This window comes from Bombus affinis, chromosome 2, assembly GCF_024516045.1.
Source record: "Bombus affinis isolate iyBomAffi1 chromosome 2, iyBomAffi1.2, whole genome shotgun sequence".
NCBI classification, from domain to species: Eukaryota; Metazoa; Arthropoda; class Insecta; order Hymenoptera; family Apidae; genus Bombus; species Bombus affinis.
In genome coordinates, this window is record NC_066345.1 from 9,838,727 (window position 1) to 9,865,232 (window position 26,506).

Below are 26,506 nucleotides of genomic sequence, written 5' to 3' on the forward strand. Positions count from 1 at the left end.
AAACGTCAACGACGTGGCGAATCCGTTGCTGACGAGAGACGTGGCTGTGTTTGAAGGAAGAAAAAGAGTGGGATGGGCGACGGACACGTCGATAATTCTGCCAGGGGATCGATAATTCGATGTACAGCAAATAGTAATCCCCCAATTTCAGGAGAAGATTTCAACAAAATTGTTTCGTCTAAATTCAAATGATCGGGCGTCACCATTTTCTATTAATCATTGTCAGTGTCACTTAAATATATCGATAAATTTGCAGAGAATAGATGCAACGAGAGAAGGAAGAAACGTTGTATCGTTGCGTATACACTGCGAATGTTTATGAAAATTTACATTTCCATAAATCCACTTAAGAAATTGTAATTTAACCTTGGAAAATTTTTAATATTTTTCTTCTACATATTTCTTTTTAGAACACTATGAGTAAGAAATGTTAATTAGAGAAGACAAAGAGGCGCATACTTGGAGTTATACACATAAGTGGGAACATGGTTGAATAAATCAGTTGTTTACAGTCGTATGTCAACACGTAATTAAGGGAAAGCGGACTCTAAATAGTCCGGCGATGAATTATTACAAAGCCCACGTAGAACTATTTTCAGTCTTCGATCCACTAAAATAACTCGCAGTCCGACTACAGCTGGTCGTACTCGATCACGCAAGTTCATCGGGACGAACATGAATTTATGGTCTCCTTATACGTGTTCCTTGTACCTAGCATCCAAGTTTGATGAAGATCCCATTAGCGTTCAGGGTATAAGGTTCGAAAAGCAGAACTTGGAAATTGAGAAAAAAGACGAGGAAAATCCCATTAGTCTGTCACGATCTCACGTTACTGCTTGAAGTAGATCTCGTAGCGAGTTTTGAAGATCGAAAGTAAGTAGGGAATTTCGTTAGTTGATTAGAAGATGGCTATTTTGTCGACGGATAGACCGAGACTATACCTCGTGGAACGAGGTAAAACGATACCTGGCTCGTATCATTTCTTCTAGCCACAGTGGCGAATCTGAATCGATTTCGCATTAGCGTTGAAACGGTTTTATATGCAGAGACTTTGAATGCAAGAAGATTCTGCCTTAGTAATTAATTAAAAGGGGGACGCGTGTTCGTGACGAAGCGTATCTCGCGAGAAGACAAAGGGAAATCTGGAAATGTAACAGTTCTTTCATAGATTTGAAAGAGAAGCCATTTCTGTGTAGAAACGAAGTGATTCCTAGGCGGTTGCGAGACCGCGACATATCGTTTCTCTCGTCGTTGGCAATCTAGATCGGTTTGATAAAAATCTGGTGGCTTTCCTCCATGGCAACGCGCCGGAAAAATGGTTTCTTGAAACCAGTTAATCCTGTTGAAACACGGCATCTATGAAAAAGGGTTGAAATCTCGATAAAGGGCGACGAAGTCCTTTTCAACTGGTCGATCGATCATCCCCGAGTCTCAGCAGGGTACTATGTACCTGCTGGGTCGGTGCATAATATATGCGACTAATTGCCAGTCGTTTCATTGGCTGTAATTTCACTTTGGATTCCACGCGCCGTCTTGTTTCTTAATGGCCCGTCAGCTGATGCCGCCACCCACGCGTACGATCCCACGAGTTATACGTTCCCTTTAATCGAACCCATCTCGATGCAAATACGGAATCAAGAAGGAGCACTCTGTGATGCGTTTCTTCTCCTCTCTCGGTCTGCTTCGCGTGTCTTGCTAATTAGACGCATACCTGCCTTCGTGTAATCGTATCGTCGAGCACAGAGATATCGTAGTCTTCGTTCGTTTGTTATTTGCTTCTGTAAAGCAGTATCGTTTTTAAATCGGTGAATGAGCGACGACCAAAGGAACGTTTCGATCCGTCAGACGTTAATTCCAATGCAAATCGTTCCAATTACACCTCGACTGGTAAATAACGTGGAAAGGTGTTACAATGCAGTAACCCTGACCAACGAATGGGTGAGTTTCTTCCTGTACAATCGCTTCCACGTGACTTACACACGGAACATAACAGGAGAGGAATAAATAAGAAAGGAATGGAATGGTAACTGGAAAGAGGAAAGTAGGTGTGGCGATGGGCGAGAGGGAGAGAAACACCCGCAACGATCGCGCTTAGGGCGGGTCCAAAGGAATGGACCGAGCTCGTTGCTTGCTGGTAACCTGTCAGCGATCGAACAAACGAGATCTGCTTTTCCTTGCAGAAAAACCAGCTTGTTTGTCACGTCGCCTGATATCGTAATATCGGTAACAATACTTAAGTGCGTTTGCGTAGCACGGTCGTGTCGCGCCATTGTTCGTAAAGGTCACGCGCCAAAGCGACCATTTAAATACAATTGCGAGTCTTCGCGAACTTGCTAATTGCGATTCCTCGAAGAGCTTGTTATACGAACGTTAAAATGTAAAACGATGTAGAAATATAACACTGTATGTATCGTGTCATTGCGCCACCTCCTCAATCACACGTAGTATATTACCTGCACTTTCTTCCTTTAAACTGATTCGATAGCTTTCATCCCACTTAATCAACAGCATCCAATCGCATAATCGATTACACATCGAGGGAAAATAAAATCAATATCAGGCCAGGGTGGTCGTAAAGGAATCCGTAAAAATGAATTCCTTCGAAGGTTTCGCAGCGGCAGTTATTCGCGTTCCTCTTCTTTATGGCCCATAAAAGGCTCCGTTTGATTTACGCTGCAGACTACGTGGAACGACTATATCTCCGGAATCGTTTGGGTGCAACGAGTCGCGTTCCTCGGACGGGAAACAGCCGGTGAGATCGAGCTAGCAATTAGCCGGTAGCCAACGGGATCGTAGGACCAAAGGGGTGTTGCAGGTGGGTCGCGTGGGTGGCAGACAAAGGGCGCGATAATCCGCGTAAGGCAAATCCGCGCGTTAGGAACAATGGTGCTGTCCCCGTGCCCGTGCGAAGTACATTAAATCGCACTTAACTTTCCTTGCCCGCTTATCGCTCGTTATTACTCTTTCGCCGCGCGTTTTATTGTCCCGCCGCGGTAGTTCTAATTGGCTTATTCCGCTCTGCGGTGCCTGTACGGGGGAACAGGAAACGAAATATACCGCTGAGAATACCAGTTAAATCGCCGCCCAGTCGTCGCAGCCTGAGAAACTTGTTATGTATTTGATTTTGTCACGTACGGTTCGTATTAAGGTATCAAGCTTGAAGATATACAGTAGCACATGAAAGTAATCGAACACTTCTCGTAGAGTATTTTTAAGTACATGTTGTGTGTGTTACACGAAACTTGTTGAAATTTCATTAGCGCTGTAACGAGACACGACCATGATTGTGGTAGTAAAATTGGAAATCAATATGGAAATGTATGGACAAGTTATAAGCCGTTTATTGCAAATATATACATATACATACCCTGAATAATTGCCTCAAATTGGTGGTCCTATTAACAATCGTGACTTGTTAATATAACGGATAATTGCCTGTTTAAATAACTTTGCGACTTTTGTGAAGTATATGTTTGCAATAAATTTCTATTTCGAGAATATTAATATCGATCGTAATTTTTTCATAAAGTATCAAAGCGGGTTAAAAATATCATCAAACTGGATCGATTGGTATAATACAGATTTAAATTATCTTATTTATATATTCAGATTCGATTGATCAATCGAAAGTATATTAAAGTAACAAGTAATAAATAAGTTAAAGTATATTCAAAGATAAAGGAAAGGAACGCAGTTTCGCGAGTTGCAAGTTAGACGATGATTGGATTCTCTCGAATGCCAGACGCGTTCGTTCGAGAAATATTTCACGTGGTACAAATACAGAAAGACAAGTTAATCATCATGTAATAGTAGTAGGCAAAACTTCGCTCGGTATTAAAGAAATAGCAAAGGAGCCGACCGCTTTTCCGTTGTTCACGGTCTGCTGCAGCGTTTTCTTACGGCTATCGCGAGAAATCACGTTGACTGACGGCCGGCGTGGTTGTAAATCAACGTCAACTCTGGGTTTCGACGGTGACACGCCAGGATCCTCCCTTTCGTCGGGTTGCCAAGTTGCAATATTCATCGGATACACGCGATGTTACTCAAGAATGGATTCGACGTGTACCTACGGTACTTTACCGCATAATTCAGCCAAGTTTCTACACTTTGGTTTTCGTTGTCAGAATCAAACATCACCTGTGGCATTTGACAAATCGAAACCCCGCCCTATTCCGTGACGCTCTAACGTGACTGTGTCTATAAACGCAAACATTCGACCATGTAGATGATCTTCGGAAGCTAAAACGATCTACTATACATTTCATAAATTTCTCGATTTAAAAATACATCTCAATACAAATACACCAAGAATATAGTTTTTAATCATCGAAAGATAGAAAGTTTACTTAATTGATGATAATATACTTTATCTCTGTATGTTCCTGTTGTTTATTTTATTATTTTCTAGATGTTCAGAGTGAATGAAAGAAAGAAATTGTTTCAATGAAAGGAGATGTTCTGAGCGACTGAATACACAGCTTTTCCCACGTACAAAGGCCCAACTATATATCCCAAAACACGACATAGCGAGTGATATAATCTGTAATTGCCCTGGCAAACCATTCGACGCCAGAATGATTTACGGACAGCCATCGGTGCCAGCAAGGCACACAAAGATAAAGGGTAATTATTTGCCGTGGCAAACGTCGCGGACTAATAGGCGAGATAGTTATAATTGGGGTGAATTCTTCTGGCTAGTCGTTATCGCGGTTTATGGACAAGCTAACAGACGACTCCTCTGGATCAACTAGAAACCATGGAGTCTATATCGTTCTCTGACTTTTTCGTCCCCTTTTTCGTTCCTTCTCTCGTATGGCAGAGGTCAAAGAACGTCGTGCAAACGAGTGCACTATATACACTGAGAAGTCGATTCTCGAGGTATGATGCGTGCATATTAGAGGGAACGTGTTCCGTACGATGTCGTAAACGTTCTGAAGTTTATTTATGCATTAGAATCGAGCGAGCGACGCAGGCACGCAGTCATTAGACAAATGTTAAACGATTTCGCTGATTAATGCCGCACACTGTCAGTCACATTGGGTGGTGCCAAGGAATCTTAATTGGATTTCCACATTTCGCGCATTTTTTTCTTACATCGGCGTTCGATTGAACGTGATCCGATGTTTTACGAGGTTGACTCGATTTCATGGAATACGGTGGTTTCCGGCGTTTTTCTATCGTACAGACATAATTCCGCTCGAGATACGATATTTCTTGCCTAATTTTTTTATTTAAAAAAAGTAGCGTTGCGGAGAATTTTCGTCCTTGATGGCATTTAAGAGTTAAGAAACCATTGAAGCAAAGAGAGATAAAACTAGCAATTTCCAATACGCTACTTGCCACTATACAGACACGTAGCACATACAAACATGTGTCTGCCAAGCGAGGAACACTGCGTTACGTGTAAAACATGATGCCTTTATGTTAGGATGACATAACTGTCTCCTGCTTCCGTGGTAGTTGGTTGGTCGCCAGAGTTCGCTATTGTTTATGACTGTTTTCTGGCTCTCAAGGGGATCAGGGATAATTCGATTTTCTCTCGTTCTTAGATGGAAACGTTCCCACGACGCCTCAACACGCACGTTACGCGATGTCTCGTGCCTCGATCCGCGGAATTCACCGTGTCACGAAAGTTTCCTCGCACGAGCAAGAAATCGCAGAGCACCGCAAGCAGGTGCATTCCATCGTGCTATCCAGACCGTCATTGCATCCCTGTTTCTTCGTGAACGTTCAATTTTCCCACGTTCTGTTCGGTTAATTTCCCGGTATTTAATGTCTCTCTTCATTTTCTTGAAAGTATGGTTCAGAGATAATAAGCGTTATACGGTAAGAGTTGTAAGATTATTGGTGCCAGAAGTTTCGAAATTGAAACCAGAACTTGTGCATTTGAAGGTAATTGGAAACAGAGACTGTAGAAAACGCATGCTACGATAGAACTGCATTACTATGAATCTATATAACTGAACTTTACTGACTCTTCTCACGAGCTATCAGCTTTTGGTCTTATAATGGAAGTTTATATTCTCATAAATGGATTCGATCCGCGAGATACCGTTTAATCTCTTGCCTTATAATAGTCACACTCGTTACATGCTAAAAATAAGAATTATATTCAACAAGTTATACCTTCTTGTATCTTAATGATTTTCATATTACTCATAGCAATTTAAGAGCAGATTAAGTTAAGTTTGATAAGTGCATCAATAAAATAAATCATAGGACAAGGCATTATTTTATGCCAATAAATAGAGCTGCTTTAGTTTCGATGAAACTTTCGTATTCCCGGGAGTCTATAAAATTTAGAAATGTTTCAACCTGTCTACTGTAACCAAATATGTATAGTTCCGGAAGTTTGGCGTCGCGCTAGTTCTACCTGGTCAACAGTGAAGTAGATTAAGGCGTTAATCTTCTGTAACGTCAGACAGCCCATTATACATGATAAGACTTCGAAATTTTTCGAAGTACTTCTTATCTGATGTATTTGGCTGGCGTGGCCTGGCTGTTGATCTATCGCACTTGTCGACCATATAACATCTCCTATCGAACTTATACTTCAGTGTCCGTCGCACATTTATGCTTTTACCCAATCTTTACGTCTCTATCAAATCTACGACTACTGAGTCGCTCCATTACGATCCATAGAAATATTCCTGAAGTGTTATAGTAAATGCTTTGACTATTACTGAAAAGTTCTTTGAAGTATTATACCATCGAGTAGTTTCTACAACCTCTGACGCAAACTTTTCAACGTTTCTATCTATTTCTTGGATATTGGACATTAGTCGCATTATCTGTATAACGAAATTGAGAAATTTACAAGAAGCGAAAAACTGTTGCGTTCGAGAGGACTGATATATCGTTTGAACGAGGAAAACGATACTTTTGCGCGTGTTTTTAATTCATCGGCCAAGTGGTTGAATTGTAGAGGGACTTGTGGTTGGAGCTAGCGTGTGACAAACTCATGTGCTGCATCTGAACGCATTACCTAATTCAATCCACGCGTCTCGTTCGTCATAGCATTCCAGTTGGTGCGGATCGCAACAGTGTTACTCCTAACAGGCGAGAAGCGTCGAATTGCTCGTAATGCGTGGCCATACCGACATAGCCATAGGGTCATTGCACTGTGAAACGTTTCCAATTCGCGCGTATCAGCGGGTATGTTCGCCTGGTGCACGGATAAAAGCGGCGCGGACGTCGCTTCAAAGGTAAAAGCTTTTCGATTAGGCCAGCCTCTGAAAGTCCAGGCGCAAGAAACGCACTGCTGACTCGTATTTACATCTAGATAGGCTAGGTTTGAACCGTTAGGTTCGCAAACCAGCTTCTTCGTTACTGGCTTTTCATTATCGAATCGGCTAATGAGATCCGATGTAACGCGCTTCTTGCACAATTTCTAAATAACTAAACGGCCATAGATATCAGTTTGAATTGCACCGCAATTTCTGGATATAATACTCGCACGACTCTCTATACCTGACGAATTTTTTCATGATTTCACTTACGATTGGAAACCGGAATGTCGATACAAATTGCTTCTTAGTTAACTCATGTTTAAGCGGAACGTACAGATATAATATCGCCGATACGGATACTTCAGTTATGTTACAGGATTTATTATTAAGTATGATGTAAAAAATAATTCGAAAGCTACTGTCGATACGGGATTATCAGATTACTGTGTTTTTTTATGAGCCACTGACTTTTAAGTGCTAAAGGAGTACATGGCTACTAAGGTTTCGGACGCACGTTACTCAACGAATCTGAAAGATATTTACGTAATTTCGAACTAATTACAGATTTCAAAAATTCAACAATTGGAATGTTACAATTACAAATTCATATATAAACGTAATTGATCGGAGCAATACTATTGCAAGTAACTCGAGCTCAGTGATGTTTCCTCGTGGACGATGATTAACACGCGATCAGATGTCATCGAAAGGAACTCGTGTTTCTCTTCGCCTGTCACCGATTTCCGATTAATTTGACCGCGCTGCGAGACAAATGAATACCACACGCCGACGCTACCATTGATGCATATAATACACCTGAAGGGAGTTACTGAATTATATCGCGTAATTGATTCCAACGCGTTCAATTTCACGTATTGCAGCATGCTGGACGCGAAACCGGTCTTAATTGACACGCAGCTTCCGCATGCGACTAATTGAAAATACTAACGCGTTCGGACTCCGAACAGCGCGTTGTTTCCTCTCCGGGCCTCGTGGACCTGTTATCGATTCGTCGCCGGTGGATGATAGAGAGCGCGAAACACGGTTAGGTGTCTTTCGCTCGATCTACGTTTCGCCGCGGACATCCACGATGATTGATGAGCTCAACTGGTGTTCCATAGTTTATCGCTCTATTCTGTACGCGTGGTGTAGCTTGAAAATGCGATAGACTGGAATGACGCTGGGAATAGCTGAATTTCCCCCCAAGTACCGTTTAACGGGCTTCCCTGAAGAAGATTTTAGATTTTTGGCTTCTGGTTGATGTTGGCTACTTTCCAGTGTACCGGGCAGTTTTATCGTGTTCTAACAGAGGAGCGATTACTTGGCTTCGCCTAAATTCCCCTGTTAAGTCCATTCCCGTGTCGTTGCCTCGAACGGGTTCATCGCTTACGCTAGTCGTTGCACTGCTTTTCCTTATTCTCCGAATAAAATTCACCATCGACACTTGCTGCATACGTACATGTACGCACCTTTCAAGAACCGATCGACTCCACTCACAATTTCATTACCCGGGTACATGATTCACGTCCAACCTTCCAAAAACAGAAGACACTTCCATAAGTAGATTTGTCACAAAAAGATGACAAATTCTTCAGAGTTCTCGACGAATCGTTGCGAACATGTTGGCGAAAGGGCAAACCACTGAATAACTGATTAGTCCCGTAGCAAGGTTGAAATCAAAATGTGCATCTACAAGTCAGATTCGTACATTAATCGCGAGCCCTCGCTCTATCAATTTTCGAATATCATTCCGTCGATCATATTTATATATATATATATATATATGTCGGAGATGGAGAGACACCGGAGCCTTCCGTTGAAACCGGGGAAAAACCCCTAATATTGTAGTTTGGATTTCACCATAGCCGTAGTTAAACAATCACCGTCCTTCAGCCCGATTGTAATTGCCTGCAATCTATGAGAATGAGTTTGGGTTCGAGGTGACAACCAGTCACCGAACGTAGCCGCGGTCAAGGGACGAACGTTTTTCTAACAAAGTCATGAAAAAGTCTATAGCCCTTCATAAAAAGAAATAGTTGTAATGGCACTTGACAGTAAGCATACTAACGGTTTCTGTCTTATGGCTCGTCATAAGCAGACCCTATTCTATGGGTAGGTCGATTGCCGGTTGTCGAGACATATTCGCAAAACATCGACCCGTCATAAACCTTAAACCTTGATTAACGAAAATAGGCAAACAGTCTTTTCCGTGAAGGACACTTCCAAAGACTGACTAATTAACAACAACGGCAATTTCCCTCACTCTCTGAACGAAGACTTGTCTCAACGAATATAAAAGACCTTGTGTCGCTAGAGAGTGCAGCAGTTTTTCCTAGACAGTGTCATCGTGAGAGCTTCGAGTACGATTTCATCGACTAAGATATCATTTCGATAGAGTGCTTACTTCGCGGGCTAACTGAGAGTACCACCTAGGCGTTGCCTGCGAGTAAAGAATAAAAGAGTCCCGTGGACTGCGGATTCGTTTCGAACCTAAGGTCATTATCACTCGTGCTACAAGTGCCCAATCCTGTTAATGAGTCTGTGCTAATAAACTCTCCATCGTATCACGGCTATGGCCAACCCTAATGAAAATTCATTAAACGCTCATCTCATTAATCCTGACTTCACTCCGACATATATATATATATATATATATATATATATATATTTGATACGTCACAGGATTTTCGAAAAAACCAAAAGAAATGTAGTAGATACTCGCGAAACTTCATTTCCTCTCATCCTAATCCGTTCCGACATGGAGGATCAGCAAGAAAGGCTGTCACTAACGCACAGTTCATCCGATCATGGTTTCGCAGCTCCTCTACAAACCATCGCGTATCCCATGTCTCACAAGCAATCCTCTCAGTGTCGCGAGGTGTTAGCAATGGCCTCTTAGGATCCATTCATCCGCGGCCTTGGTATGTTCGCGGTGAATACCATTAAGGCAAGCATTCACAGCAATTCGCCATCTCTGTTCGATCTGTTCCATTCACCTTGCAGCTCGTTCTCTCGTAGTAGGTGAGAGAACGTCGGCTACGACCCGAGAAGGTGTGCGTTGGTACGTCTTCATAGACCGGTCGGCCGGACGATGGCACGCTTTGGTTAGACGATCGTCTCTTCGGCTTCCGTAAATGCGCCCTCGTGAACAATCGCCGCCTATAAACGCGCTGCAGGTATTCGAGATAACAGACAAGCCCGCGGAATGCAGGCCCGCCGAACTCGTACATAGTCGGCTTGTTCTATCTTCATGGCTGACCGGTTCGTAGCCTCCGTAAGTAGCTTATTCTGTCTGTTTAAGCGACTTAAAGCCTGTGTTGTGTCGTGAGACTTCTTACGCGAGAAATGCGCGACTCGTCGACCATCGTTAGAAATAACGAAGGGAAAAGGCATTAACCTGTTAAACAGCACGTTCTTCGATTAGAGACGCTGCCTAGCTAGGTTCGTATTAAACGAGAGTTTTGCCGTGCGTTAGCAGCGTTTCTAATGCAAATACGTGACAGCTGGAATTTCAAACAATTGTTTGTTGCGAATAGACGTGAGATATGTGGAAGAACCGGGTGTTCGAGATTAGGGTGTGAAAGGCAAGTGCGCGAACACGCAGGTTTTTGGTAGACGCGAATGAACGCGCGTGGAATGTTGCTCGAAGTGAGTGAAATAAATGGTAAGATACAGAAGGATATACCGTTATTAGCATATATCGCGAGTCTGAGATAATATTCGAATTGAATTTTCGTAGGCCGTATCGTACTTTATATGCTGCGACTGAATAGTTTCGCTTCAATAAAAAAAAATTAGAGACCAACTTTTGGTAGCACGGACACGGTTGACACGTTTTCGTCGGGCATTCGTCGAGAGACGAAAAAGTTCAAGCGCAAACACGGCGCGACTAACGGGATTCGGGTCACGGTTACAGCCGCTTGCGGCCGCGTAATTCACAAGTTGGGAGAAAGAACGAGATCATCGTAGACGAAACAAAAGCGCTGAGAAAACGTTGAAAGTTGGCTTCGAGCCGTCGGTGACGCGTCGGACAAATTGCCCCTGGTGGTCGTCTTCGTTCTGTAACTTGACTCGTTTCCTTGAGAAAGCAAAACTTAGCATCGTGAGCCTTCTGCAAGCTCTCCAGTCACGATCTTTTCTTTCGGGCTGGTCAAGGCTGGAATTTGCTTTACGCGACATCGGTGCAAAGTATAGAAAACAATCGAGTGCCTGCAAATATTTGACGCCGTCAGGGAATGTGTGTTTGTCGAAGAAAGGCGATACGAGGAAATTTTTCTCCCTTAAAGCATCATGTCCTGTAATTCGATTTTCTTCACCCATATTCTCGTTTAGGATGTACGTAATTCTCGGAGGACTCGCACGAATAGATCTTCTTACAGAAGTTAGTTAGGTCGCCTTTAGGCTCTGCAGAAGATCCTAAGCCAGACGTCTTGAGTCCTCTTCTGTGAGTTTAGATTCTGGACCACCTAGCAAGAAGCTTCGTGTCTGCTCTTTGAGCGTAATATATACCAAGAATATAGCCAGCCTCTTATTACGCAAGGAGTAGCAGGAATCACGCAGGAGCTAGAGATAGAGGTTCGTTTCATGTTGGACCAATTTCCAATTAATCACGCGGACACGCGATTTCATCGATAACTCTTAGGGAGAAGTCGAGGCGGCTGGCAGAATAATTACGCGCAATTACTCCGTCGTTCGATTTTGCAACGTCCACCGGTGGACGTTATTACCGTTTAACAAGTATGAGTATCGATTAATGTTGCACCGGGAAAGTCGTTGCTATGCTCGAACAGTTTCGCCGTGTGTTAAGCCACTAAGGGTCCCGAAGGGATAATGACGAGCCACCGCAAAGTAATTTCACGGCAGAAAGATTTAGAGGCACGCATTAGCTGTGCCTATCGCGAGGCGATACACGGAAAATAATAGCGCCATCTTCGAAGATTGACGTCTCGGTTTTCTCTTTCCTTTTTCGTTCTTTTCGCATGAAAACGGTATGGACAGTTCTTATTTTTCGACGAAGCTTAACAGCGGGTATTTCCTCCGCCCCTGTTCCAAGCTGAAATCGTCTGTAGTATATACAGCCTGCTTATTGAAATTTCTCTGAGAATACGGCTTTTGACGTGTACTTATTCGCATCCTATCGTTTCCAGCGTCTGAGCATTTCGAGGTGACGTCAAACTCAGTCTGGGAGCATGAGCACCTGTTAGACGCTTTCTTCCCTGCCTTTCCGATTCTTTTCTCCCCTTCTCGAACGTTTCCTTTGCATGGCTTAATCTATAGAAAGTTCTGTGCAAACAACCAATGAACATCTAACCGATGAATCGAATTGATACGTGGATATGGTTGACGAAAAAATTGAAAAATAAAAAGGGAAATCAGCCTGCAGTTCTGTTGTCTGAAATGTTTATGGTTGAATCAATCGGAAGAGGGTGCTCGAGGCCCATTGAGACGTAACGTTCTTAAAATTCAAGCATCAGATTCGTGGAAAAGAAAGAAAAAAGCAGCCGCTCGTTAATATTGATGAGTTTTGGCTTTATTAAAGCGGCCAATTATTCATTCGGAATGGTACGCGTTAATCGCTTGCCCGAAACACAGGTACAGAGAGCTCTGGCCAGCGTCTCGATCGAAGAAATCTACGTCCTGATTATGCAGAAAGTATTTTTAAACGTTTGCGTAATATACGTGTATATTTGGAAGCCTCGTGACATCGAGTACCTCAACCCGAGGTCGGATAAAATTATTGACGAACAAAGTTTCATACTTCGTTTTATTCTTTTCATGTATGTGCCTATATCTTGTTCTTAATAACCTGAGGAGTTTCTTGGAAAAAGGAAATAAGATGTTAAAAAATTTGACAAGAAAAAGATGATCAAGAAAAAATGTACACAATATAAAAATTGTGTAAAATATTTAAAGTATAGAGAGTCGTTTTTATATTTAGTAGATTTTAGATCTACGAATCTATCGTTTTTTCAATTTCGTTCGCGAAGATATGAATTTGCATAAACATCCAGTCTTATCATAATTACACGAGATGAGATCTAAAGCGGATGAATGTCTCGTCTGTCATTACAACTAGATAAAGACAAAAATACGGAAAAATACGAAAAATAAACGGGATCGTCGATGACTTTAGGATAAACTAGGAAAACTTATGTTAGAACGACGATAAGAAACTAATGTATCGAAACATAGATCGTAATTAGTTACTGGTCAGTGTCGGTGGAAAAAATTTCTCGCAACGACGCAGAAACGATTTTTTCGCGGTGCTCTGTATTTGAAGTATGTAATTTCACATTAATGAATTTAATTGGCCGACTAGATAGCTGAAAACCGGCTAAATATTGTGATCAACCTGTTATGTATAACCTGTTATTATATATATATATATATATATATATTTTTTTTTTTTTTTGAAAAATAGCACGTACGCTCTGACGACTCCCTCGCTTCGGAATAAATCATTAAAAACTATTACGAGGTCGGAAATGATTTCCACTTATCGATTCCGCGGATTTCGATGTAAATTATTCAACACCGGATACTTGAACGGTGGCGACAATTTGTCGATTCATAAAGTTGAAGGCAATTTACTCCAAGATATCTAGACATTTTTTCACGCTGTATATGGGATTTCCAAGTGTCTCAATTACCACCGTATAATCCCAAATTAAATCCAAATAATCTCTGATATCTCAACCTCGTTCTTCAAACCAACAGTTACATAACTGTTGAGAAAAAAGTCTCCAACAGTCTGGAGAATATTTCTCTTACGGGTACAGTCACTGAGAAAAGCATTCGAACAGCTGTGCAACGTTTAAGAAGGTTCCGTATATTGCACACTAATCTTTCTACAAGATATATGCTCGTAACTTGCACGTGCATTTTCAGATCGGCTTCAAATTTTACTAATATAATCATAGCAGTCGTATTTCATTACACCATTAACCAAACTATTTCATGTCACAAGTAGAATATATAGATAAAAGTTTTCTATGGTACGTGTTCAAATATTTTCGATCAGTAATGTCGAATTCACGGAACTTATAGCCGTCTATTTCTCAGCTGTATCACGAACAGACGCTAAACGTCGTCTTTCCGACATGGGACCCCATATTCCTGGTTTTACGTGTCCTCGTGGCGCCCGCGCCCGTGAGAAATCGCAACCGCAGACCGCTGCATTAGCTGAAGTGCACCTCCGAAGACGGCGGAGACGGCGTCGATGTATCGCATCAACCCGATGCACAGCTTTTTCCTGGTCAACTGGCAGCCCTCTTCTTTTTTTTTTTCTTCTTGAGCGACGCCGACGGCGACACCATCGATTGGCCTGGTCTTGGCTCTCTCAGAGAATGCGATCGAGCTATTAATCCACCTTGCGGCTTGGTTCAAGGATGAGGCGGTTGCAACAGGCCGCAGAGAGCATGCAGCCCGGGTGCTGGCGATTGTGTAACGTTGATTGCATCCGTTTGGTGCAGACGCACTTTTCTTTTCGGCTCGTCGAAAGAACCAACGAGGCTCCGGTTGTGTAATCTGCTGCCTCGTTGGCAGAGCCTTTGCTCCTGTCGTTCGAAGAAAGGGAAAGAAACGGGACAAGCGCGACTAAAATAAATAAGCTATGTGGCTGCCTCTATGAACGTCGATCCCTAGGTCCTGGCTTTTTCTCCTTGATGTATGTGGCGTCTGATGTATTGCACCATTAATAATAGTGGATAGAGGCAATGGAGGTCTCTGTCGACGTTACCAAAGAGAGAATGGAATTTGCCAATGTACTGGCGTGTTGTGCCGGGTTTACACTGATCAGAGTAATTCAACGTTATTAGAACATTAAAATAATATGTCTATTGAGCTTCCAGACGATACGCCAGCTCTATCATTCCAAAGTTTACCTTTATTGCTGGTGTTTCAGGTGTTAGAGATGATAAAACATTACCATGAGTTTGCTACGTATTACTCCCTCTCTCTCTCTCTGTTTGCAAAACTGCCGACAGTGCAGTGTGAACTCAATATTAGGATATTGGTCGAACTGGATGAGTTCACAGAGCAACGTGTCAGCAACCGAAGCGGTAACTTCGAAAAAAAGCAGCGATTCCCAATTAATGATCGAATTATTAAATTATTCCGCGTCGTTTCTGCGAGCTTACGCGTTGCACCGAGGGTGCAACCCTTCCTTTTTCAGCGTGCTCGGTGCTTGGTGAACGCGAAAAATACTACGGACCTTTATGATACATACAGGTGTAGCAATTAAACGAGGCGAATTGACCGGCTGGAAAAATGTTAATAAAAATGATTGTTCCGTGGCATGTTAATTAACGGAACGAAGGCGAGGCGAAGCAAGGGAGAGAAACGGGACTTGCCAGGGAGTAATATAATCTTATGGCAGCCACGTGCTGCGCGTTATCACGAATGTATACCAAGCATATTAATCGAGCGAAAGTAAAAAACCAGCCACGATAATACGCGTCAGTGTGCCGGCAGGGGGCAACAAAAATTTTAAAAATTTATGGCATTATTAAAACAGGTGCTCTCTCCTCGTTCGTGAAATTTACGTAACACCTTCGAATTACGATATTTTGAGATAATGTCCCTGATAACGATGGAAAGTGTATAAGGCATGGGATTTAAATGGGGTATATTAATCTTCTCTATGACTAATTGTCTTATTTCCTTGACTTTCCGAGACATTTGTACAGTAAAATTTTTCTTCGCCGTATTCACCTATGATTGCGAAGTTGTCGCTTCTATCGTTTCATCGGCCTCTTACAATTTTTCCTTACATTTCTAGTCTTTTAAACACTTTTCCATACATTTTAATATTCAAATCTAATTGCACTTTGAAGGTGAATAACGAGTGAAAAATTGACGTCCTTTTCAAAGTATATTCTCCGCAAAGGCAGAAGATGTCGGAGGAAACGCAACGCCCGCGATATTCGCGCATTACAAGTTAAAACGCAGGAACTCGAATGCGTGGGTTGATAAAGCAGCCGCCAAGCAGTCTAGTATTCTACCCGGTTGCCTCTCGGTCCTCGTCTTGCCGAGGATCGTTCTCTCCTTTCACCCTTCGACTCGTCTGCCTTGGCTCGGCCGTCTGTCAACTTTGTCTTTCACTGTTTCTCCCCCGGTGAGCTTCACCCTTCGCTCTGGAACGTGCACGCACGCGAGTAAACAGCCACGTCGACTGCCACCCTTTTCTCCTCGTTAATTACGTGTCGCTAATTGTGCGTTATCCACTGCATCGAACCGCGACCTTTTCAGTTCTCGCCTGTCTCTTACCTTGCTGTCTTCCTCTCTCTCTCTCTCTCTCTCTCTCTCTCTTTACGTTCTCCGGTGATTACGATCTCGAATGTTGCTTCGGCGCGAAGTAATTGAGGAGAGCGACGGTAGATGACTTCTTTAGAAAGTAAGTCCTCCTCCGTACACGTGACTAATGTTGTTATTAATCGAGTTACGTAAAGGGAAATCGGAGGACGTTGAACTAAAAAAAAAATCAAATAACTATTTCTTGAATTTCCTTTCGCTAAAAGTGTGGTACACCCGCGAGATGGTGAACAGAGAAGAGGGACGAGCACTCGTGGAGATTACAGTTGGCAATAAAGTTGACGGATCCTCGCCTCTCCGGTTTCGTTCTCTCCTCCCTCCAAAAAAATTTCTGATTTATCTCGCCACGACGTTTAACCGGGAGAAAGCCGCCGGTTTTTATCTCGAACCCCTCGCGAGAACCGAGCGCAGCTTTCATTCAAACTCGGATCGTCCTTCGTGCTTCCGCGGAGAAGCGTACGCTTCCATGCGATACGATCTCGATCTCGTCGTGCTCGAGAAAACCGTGTGCCCCCACCGGAGAATCTTTCCCTCGAAATCTCTGGCCTCTTCGTCCCGAGAACAATAACTGCCCGTGCGGAGGTTGCTTCGTGAGAGCCTTCGTTGTTTCTCATTTTCACGCTCCCCGAACACCTCGTATCCTCCTATTGGTTCACCCTCCATTTATTTTTTCGACATCCCCGCGTCTACACTCCGCTGTACTTCTTTCGAAGTTTAAGGTACATTCATATCTGAGGAGAGTTGCAATTTCTGAAATTTATTTGCGAAATTTCATTCGTTTTATTATCAAACTCGTTATTCCTGTGGCATATTTATCGGGACATTTATTAACACCAATAGCTTGTAACTTATGATTTGTAAAATTGTACTAATAATATTAGTTGAATCGTGTACGAGACCTCAGGGATTAGCGTCAAAAACATATAATTCTTGTAAATGTTCGATTGACATCAATGCTGTATAAAATTCATTCAAGTACAAGAAACGAAGTGTGCATTCAGATCGGTTGATATGCGAGCAAACCAGAAATGTAAATAAACGCAGTGCATATAAATAAATGTAAATTTATATAAACAGAAATTACGATACGTTTCAATTTTGAAGTTATTTATAGCGCGAGAGCGGCGTTTGAATGGAAACTCGTAGGGAAAACCGTGCTGCATGCAGCTCCTTAATATCGCGTAATTCTCCCTGCAGCGAGTAACTTAAGACCGGTGAACCAGACAAACTGAACGAATTCTCGGAATTAATAAAATTATGATCATCGGGTCACGATTAAATTTCCTTTTTTTTTTTTTGAGTCGCCTCATTTCCAGTACCGTCATTACATTAATAAATGCAAACGGCCGAAGGTCTGAAAGTAGCGAGGCAAATGATGAATAATTGTTGCCTCGCTTGCACGTTGCGAATTAAATCGCGCGACAGCGCAATAAACAATCACCGAGAGTGCATGCGGGAATGCGCGGCGCGAATCTAAATGTGGTTTCCAAAGGATCAAAACGAACGTTGCTGTTACGTTAATTGTTTTAACATCCCTTCCTATTGAATCAGCATGTCGAATCGTCGCGGAGAGCATTGTGCCTCTTTTGAGAATTCATATAATTAACCCAAGTGTTTTTTGGGAATCGTATTTTTCTATTAGAAAGGAATTCCTGTTTTCTTAGAAAATTTAGAACATTTTTCATTGAGAAATTCCTGATTAACAAATTTCTTTTATTAGAAACTTCCTTATTAGAGAACTTTTGTTCTGGGAAACTTTTTGTTAGAAAATTTGTGTATCGAAAAAGTTTCCTCTTACGGATTTGCCTGCTAAGAAATTTTCTAAATTAAATTGAATTTCAGGAAAATATGGAGGAACTGTTATTGTGTGCGATATAATTTTATACTAAAGATTTTTTTTCCTCTTTCTCGATCATAACGAAAGCAAGAGCGGACGATAAAAAGTTGGAAGAGGGTTAATGAAGGAACCCGTGCGATTTCCAAGCGGATACAGGAAGCGGCCATCACACACCGAGGCCGCGAGTGCGTGTCGCGGCGCGCGTAAATGTGCGATGTGGGACAGGAAGTTTCCCTTCTGTTCGAATTCGTCGAACACGACGTTGCTATCGTTAGAATTCTCGCGGATGTAATCTTTACGTGACGCATCGCGTTGCGGGATATTTATGACGTGGTCGTTTGAGGATTCGAAGAGCGCACTTTCTCTCGAGAGTGTTATTTCGATGATTATGGTTATGCAGTTGTCGTAAAGTTCCGTTGTAACGTTAGACAGGATAATTTAGAGGATATAGTTCTGTTATGTGTATACTATTACTCCTAAGTTGTGAATTATGAATGTTATCGATGAGGGTGATCATAGTAATTTCAAGACAGTGAACGTAAGATGATAGTAATTTCGTTCGACTAAGTATCAAGATGGTCCTCGATGAACCATAGAGGATTATGGAAATAATCTGTTCTAATTTCTGAACTGTCAGTTTCTTGCCGATGCCAGCTAAAGTTCGTCTTTCACGCTCGCTATGACACCCGAAGATTTGGGTCTGTTCATCGCACATATGGCGACCAGATCCACGGAAGTACAAATGTCTGCGAAGTGTTTGACACACATTCGAATATCTGGAAAAGACGGGGACTATCGCCGGTATCATAGGTCCTTGAGACTTGTCTCGTTAGAAAAACGAGACCCTTGGTTTCTGTAGAGGAATGTACCTTGGATTCTATGTGAAAGTCGAAGCCGAGCTTACGATGTCCTCTTAACGTCTTCATCGAAAATAAAAATGCTTTACGAGCCACACTATCATTTTAAACGCAAAGGAAAGGCTCTACTACATATATCAATTCTATCCTGGTTGATATATCCTTTGCGATTCTACGCTCTCCTCGAAGGTACCACATTTACAATTTTCTTCGTTCACAATTTCTCTCCGTCGATTTTAAGTTCGTCTTTACAGCTTCCATCTCCTTGAGTTCTCCATTCAACGGGAAACCGAAGAATACCTCGTACAAGTCAGTTACGTGCGACTTTGATACATTCGCGGTGCAGTATTCGCAGAAACCAGTATTTCTGCATCGTACTGGGCGTGCAATAAGATCGGACAGGAATATTCAAACGAGCTTGCCGGAACGAGTGGCACGATTCAATATACCAGGGGCCGGACAAACCGTCTAATACCTGGAACAAGACGTTCGACGTGAGGCAACAGGAATATATGGAGGATAATCTTCGATTTCCATATTCTTTTGTGGCTCGAATATCCTTGGCAATGAGGAACCGCGATTTTTTTTTGCAGTGAGTTAAGTACCGTTAACGGGGTAACCAGCCGCGAGGCAATTTCTGCGCGGTCGATCGGTGACTTCGACGGGTCATCGTTGCTCCTCGATCCTCCATGCCGGGTGTTAACGACTGGACCGTACTGGGTGCAATTTCATGCGGAGAACAGATGCATCGAAGTTCGATTGTAGGGTCGATGGACATCGACGCACACGTCGTGTTGCGTAAAGTCGAAACGCGCGACTGCACGCCGCTGCCACATTATCTGATTGCGCTGAATTCAGTCCGCGTTCGTTCCTACTGTTCTCTGTCCAGGAAATGACGTCAGAGATCGCATATCGGGAGCGAGGCTCGATCAGAATTTACCCGCTGCTTTGCCTATCTCTATTTTTCACCAAGATAATCTTTATCGAGGAAAATATGTAAATATATATTAGGTGGTCGAATAAAATGCTAAATTTATATGCTAAGAAAAATGAGGCTCTTAGAAATCAAACTGATCCTTCTTAAGTGTCTCATGTAGGCCGTAAAACAGATTGTATAACAGACTATACGTATAGCTAGTTTTTGATCGCTTATTGTTCTGTGATCATAAAATATATCATGAAGAGTATAAACGCATCGCGACACGAGATTATTCGACCACATTATACTTTTGGAAAGGCGATCAATCACTCGCCTTGATCGTAATTGGTTTAACAAGAAAGAAAGACGAGGGTATGTAGATATATGGTCATTGTATTGACGGGTGATATAATTCAGAGATGTATAGGCTAATAAGAAACCTTTACAAGCAAGAAAGTACGAGCAGAATCGATCAGGTATCGAGACTGCGGAACGAATCGTTTTCCTCTCGATGTTCCGCGTTAGAAATTGTTTCGATCGGCGTTATTACGATTCCCTGCTGTTAGCACATTCAAGACAGACAAGACATTCCCATCGCTGGAGAATCCCAATCGACAGGGTCTGATGATAGGCTGGAAGGATCGTCGACTCTCGTAACGTCCAGACGAGGATTAGACCATTTGCGGTTTGCAATTGGCCGCGGCTCGTCGAGCAAATAACAAGTCGGTGAACGTTCGCGATTATCACGCGTATGAAACACGTGCATATATCGAAGACCATCTCTAGATTGTCGATTCGAATCCTCTAGATTCTCATTTGCGTCTCGATGATTGAAACTACATAGCTCTTTGTTCCATTGCGATTCTATGACTTTACGGAGCAGGATTTTTGTCTATCGCCATTAAAAAATTGATTCTATCTTACAGGCATTATAGAGTTAGATACTTGATTTCGTTGATAAAGTTTCATACTTCATTTCCAGCGTTAAATAAAAATGTACGACATCTACGATATATATCTTTTAATTCGATCAGCCAAGCGAGGAACAATATCCCAGAACAAGTTTTCATACAGCGTCGAGTTTCATCAGCATTGCTGATGGCATTGATACTATTGCAGATAGATAATGTATATTCGACTATGATTAAATCTGCTCCATAACTTTTCAAAAATTGGAACGAGACCATTAAACTTTTACTCTCGTTGAGCTCGTTGATTAAATTACCTGGAACGGTTTGTTATTTCAATCGCACAGCTTCTCATTCATGCTGCTTTAGAACTCCCTGACTGAATTATATTACCGGCAGTTTATTATACCAAAGAGAAGAATTCTTATATCACAATTTGCGAACAAGACGCAATTTCCGATTCTGCAACTACCGTCGTTTCATTCATTCAACGTTTGCATACGCATATGCCGTGGATGGATTCCCTGGGCGAGTGCAGGAGGTCGCGTTTCAGCGTGCTTCTCCCCATGCAGGCCGCCACGTACACGGCCAGATACGTGATTTTCGCTCGCATCCCGGCCAAGCCGATGTACGTGTGTGTATCTCTGTGGGTCGCGTGTGATCGTTATCGTGATCAACGGCACGATCGTTTAGTTGCCCGTAAATTTCGCAGCGCTTCCTACGCGCGCGCCACAAACATACCACCTCGAATGAATATTCAGCCAGGTCCTCGGAAGAGTCCCGACCTACAGACAGAGAATCGACCTACACTAAGCGGCGTCGTGGAACGTGTCGCGTCGCAGGTTTACACGCGGGCAACGAATACGTAACATCCGTTTTACCTGCGACCTACTCCGCCCGTATATAGTGTACATCTGTCGATGGTCTCTGCGAGAGCCCACCCACGCCACCTTTCAGCGTGCTAGCGCGTACGTAAATTACGTTCCTGATGGAAGCGTCTTTCGTTCGCGAACAGGAAGATCGGACGTGACTCTATACGCAGGGAATAGGAACGAAGACGACTCTGTACGTATACGTGTACACTACGCGAAGCGAATGTAAACGAGCATGCATCTAGAGTGCTCGACTCGTCAGAATCGCTCGGAGAGCAAATACGTGCGTTACTTACGATCGAGTCTGGATTGGGTCTGCGTTGGATGACGAATCATCGAGGAATGGCATGATGTTAAAGATAGATGCAGACGAGCGAGCTTTTTCGTAGTGTACATTGTCGCAGTAATTAGGTAGTATTATTGCACAGATAGTGGCAAAATTATCATAATTTCCAGATATGTAACTATTGTATAAATAATAGGTACACTCTTGTTCAGAAGTCGTATGAGACGCGTGTTACTTTCAAGCATAAGCTGCAATAAAATAGATTCCTCGGGGAATCGGGGCTCGTTTCCTGTTTCTACGACTACACGTCGCCGAGTACGACTCCCTGCACGGCCATGTAGTTACTCAATTGCTGTGCTTGCGAAACAAACGGAGAGATTATTGTTTTACTATTCTTAGTCACTTCGTCGTGCTCTGGTCGCACGAGCCCTGCGACAACTGAGAATATATGGAGTTCTGTGCATTGGTAGCTAACGTTTTGCTACTGGAGACCACTGCAATATCATCGTTGGATCTACGTATCAGCAACCGAAAATACCGTCGTAATTTGGATCGGTGAATCTGAACCTCTTTTTTATAAGCAGGAAGATAAATGTTCTACGTACACAGATGACCACATTCATAGGGTAATGTGAAGCTCTCTGGATGCAGATGAGTTCCTCGTTAAAACTCCCCCTCCTGTATCTGCTCCTTCTATGAAAGTTTCAGACCAGGACCCGGACCTAATTCGACATACAGCCGGCTAACTGAGGGAGTACCTCTTCATCAAAAGTTCTGACGTCAGTATCCTCCTTCCTTTGCCTCTCCATCTTCATCGAGGGACTTTTCATTCCTTGAACTTTCGTAAATTAATCGACGTCCACATGACCAATTACCAGGATGATAAATTACATAATGTATCGCGACAGGTTTCTCTTGGCGAATCGGATGAGAGAAGTTGAATCTTGAGAGAGTTGGAGAAAGAGGAATATTGTTTCTTGAACGTTCGACAGACCCACTCCATATATTCTGTTCTTATTTGCCTATCTGCTTCAGTCGGCAAAGGTGATTATCAATTAGCGGTAATTAATGCGGGATTCAAGACACTGAATCGGCCGTGACGTGGCTTTCTGATATCCTCCCAGCCGCCTTCAGACACGCAGATTTAACTTCAGAGGAGCTGTTTTCGCTAATTAACGATACATAATGTTGTCGTTTGTTTGTTGGTTTTTTTGGAGAAATTTTTTTTTAAATGTAACAGGAAAACAAATGAAAGACGGGAAGTTTTATTGAAGCGGATAGCTGGTATTTCGTGGAATCTCTTGCTTTATCGTTCTTCTCGTGCACGGAACTGTTGTTCACCGTGAGATACTGTTCACCAGATGGCTACGTAAAGATGAAATCTCGCTTTCTCTGATCTATGTAGACTTCGCGTGATCTTACGTGAACTTTACGTGAACTTATTCTGAGTTATACAAGGAAGGTGCGGTAACAATTCTAAGAATATTAGCTTGAAATACTGCGTTAATATCTTCTTCTTCGTTGAATTCTTCGTGGTGGGTCAAAGATAAATTCGACATTCGCTAGGACAATTGGAAAAGTTTTTCGGTAAGAAGGGTCAGCAACAGGGGGTATCGTTCCTTATTCGAGTCGCGTTGTGGTTACATCGGGGACAGAGTGGCACGTATCGAGAAATTTAATAAAAGGCCGTATTTCCCCGGAAATAGGTCGAGGAAGGGGGAAAAGATCGCGACGCGAATACCACGATCGTCGCGAAAAAGTCTTCCCGTTTCCACGAGATCCGTGGGAACCCGTTCGAACTGGATCGTAAATTTACTCGCTGCTCAGTTATCCGCATCCATATTCCACTTCCTGTCCTAAAACGTCGGCCTCCCATTCTTCCACGTTGATCGATTGGAATCGCGGTCACTTTTAAAAGCGATCCTGAAATATCTTCTACTACTCGTAACTTATGGATTATACTCGAAAAACGAATGAAAACGCTTGATATTTCAAAAGTTTCTTAGCTACGTGAGGTGGTTTCGAATAAAGACGATAGTCGTGATGGGGTAAGTGTGGGACTATTTCAGTCAACCTACGTAGTTTGCTTTGTAATTCGAGCTCGGGTGTGAGCAATTTTCAAATCCTTTACGTTTGCAAACAAATAATTGGTAGCGTGATGAACAATGAAATACGTATATTGTGTGCATTGACGATCGTAATTGTTTATGCGAATATAATTTCCACTCATCAAAAGGAAAATTTATTCAACTAGTAACAACTCTCGGTTGTAATTATCATAATTCATTTGCGTGTACTTTTATTGCTTCATTTCTGCGATTCATTGTGTTGTGCATTTTGTTAATTCTTCTATATATATATATATAAAATCGCTTTGCTGATTCGAATACTCTTACCATACAATTATTTCAATCGTTTTCTCATTTTTGATATTTTTCCTTGCCGAAGATTGGATTTTAATACGTCCAAGTTTATATGACTTAAATAACCATGCTATATGAAATATGAAGGGAAGATGATCGACCTGTCTAATAGAAAATGATCAAGCACAAGTGTTCAATGTTTCCTCAAGATAATTCAATATCCAAGTTCGCCCACGTTTGCGCGATAACATCCATCATGTTAGATATACCATGAGCCGGTAACTGTCCCACCATCCTGAAAAGTGTGTATGTATAGCGCGCGAAAGAAGCAGCGTTGATTTAAGCGTCTGCCACAATTCACCGCATGAAACACGGATAATTCAGGTGCTAACGACTATTTACGAGGCGGCCGATCGTTCGCGAAATGTCTGCCGGGTGGAATGCGACGGAGGGTTGCCATAAAACCCCAACTATCCGATTATGGTTGCGCTGTGCGCGCGGCTTGTAGCCTGGTTCGGTCGCGTCCATTCTTTTTTACATCTTTCATCTTTCGTTCTCGAGGCTTTGCAAGACCTTGCGCGCCCTGGCTCTCTACCGTTCGCCTTCTAGTCTTTAGTTACGGGGATCACGTCCCGCTTCGCATTCGCTTCGAATATTCGATAGAGCTACGTTCCATTATAACTGAAACCACGGCTAATAGCGGCCCTGTTGGTTAATTGTTTCGCACGGCGTTGCACGATCCGGTTCGTCGAGTTATTGGCAATAATTAGCGGACGCGTAGCCTGCTACTCGATCCCGAGGCATTGAGCTGTTACGCAATCCGTTTCGGTCGCGCAAGAATTTCAGCCCTGAGCAATTCAGCTACCATCATGCGATCTTCCTGTGTGGCACGGCTACCAGCGGACTTAATTGTCCCGTTTCATGGGTCGTGTTTTTCGCTAAAACCTATCCCTTCTTTCGGAGGATCGAGCATGATTACTAGAGCGAGACTCATGGCTGGATGGGACTCAAAGTCCGATCGAAATCGATCGCTTCAGGCTATGGAGGAACCACTTCTCGCTATGTCGTTTAACAACGCTCCTCACCGTGTTCAGCATAGGAAAAGTGTTTCCCAATCGGCGATTAATTTCGAACGAACTATGATACTCATATGGATATCGGTAATTTCGGTGGAAATTCTAAACCACTGACTAAGCGATCGTCGTACTCGATGTTACTTAATGGAAAGAAATTAATTGACAAGCAAAGAATGAAAAGGTTTATCAGGGTATATAGCAACATCGTTGAAGCTTAGAGTACGGTCACTAGACTACACAAAAGACCCATCGACTTTCTATCCAATCAACGTCACAGGCAAAACTGTTCATTAACGTAAGACACGCCCCGCTTGTTACAGCAACAGACCGCCATGATATGACACTCGATTGAGAGGAAGAGCGTGCAACCGACGACCAGCCACCATGAGGAAGTTACTACAGTTTTTGGTGGTGCTATTGTTGGGTGTCAATGCCAGGCGAACGGACGCGAACGTCCCTGTCGATGACGTTTACGGCGGCCAGCGTCGTGGTGGCTCCCTCCACAAGGCTAATTACAACAACGGGAACAACAATTACAATTCTCAGTCCAACTCACCCTATCTGCCGTACCAGCAACCCAGAGAAAGGAAACCGAACATAGTGCTGATTCTGACGGATGACCAGGATGTGGAACTTGGTTAGCTTTGTTTTATTACACTTTTATCGTTACTTCGTTTCGCCTGCTGTTACCTTCACAATCCTTATTTGTTCAGTATAATCAATTAACCAATAACGATTTTCTCGCACGTAACTACATAGACATATTCCTACCCATATTCTTCAATCGTTCGTAGTCATGTTCTTATTACAATACATTCACATATACATTCATACACACCTCTTCTCC

The 26,506-nt window shown here is 42.7% G+C and overlaps 1 protein-coding gene across 3 annotated transcripts in view; it reads left to right on the top strand.

The window, feature by feature from the left end:
- Window positions 1-26,506, top strand: part of LOC126928903 (extracellular sulfatase SULF-1 homolog) — a 79,598-nt gene that overhangs the window by 18,198 nt on the left and 34,894 nt on the right. For all 3 annotated transcript variants that reach the window (XM_050744762.1, XM_050744763.1, XM_050744761.1), the window contains exon 2: window positions 25,980-26,296. In XM_050744762.1, the coding sequence (XP_050600719.1) occupies window positions 26,044-26,296 (253 nt within the window). In that variant the 5' untranslated portion in view covers window positions 25,980-26,043. The remainder of the gene's footprint in view (window positions 1-25,979; window positions 26,297-26,506) is intronic.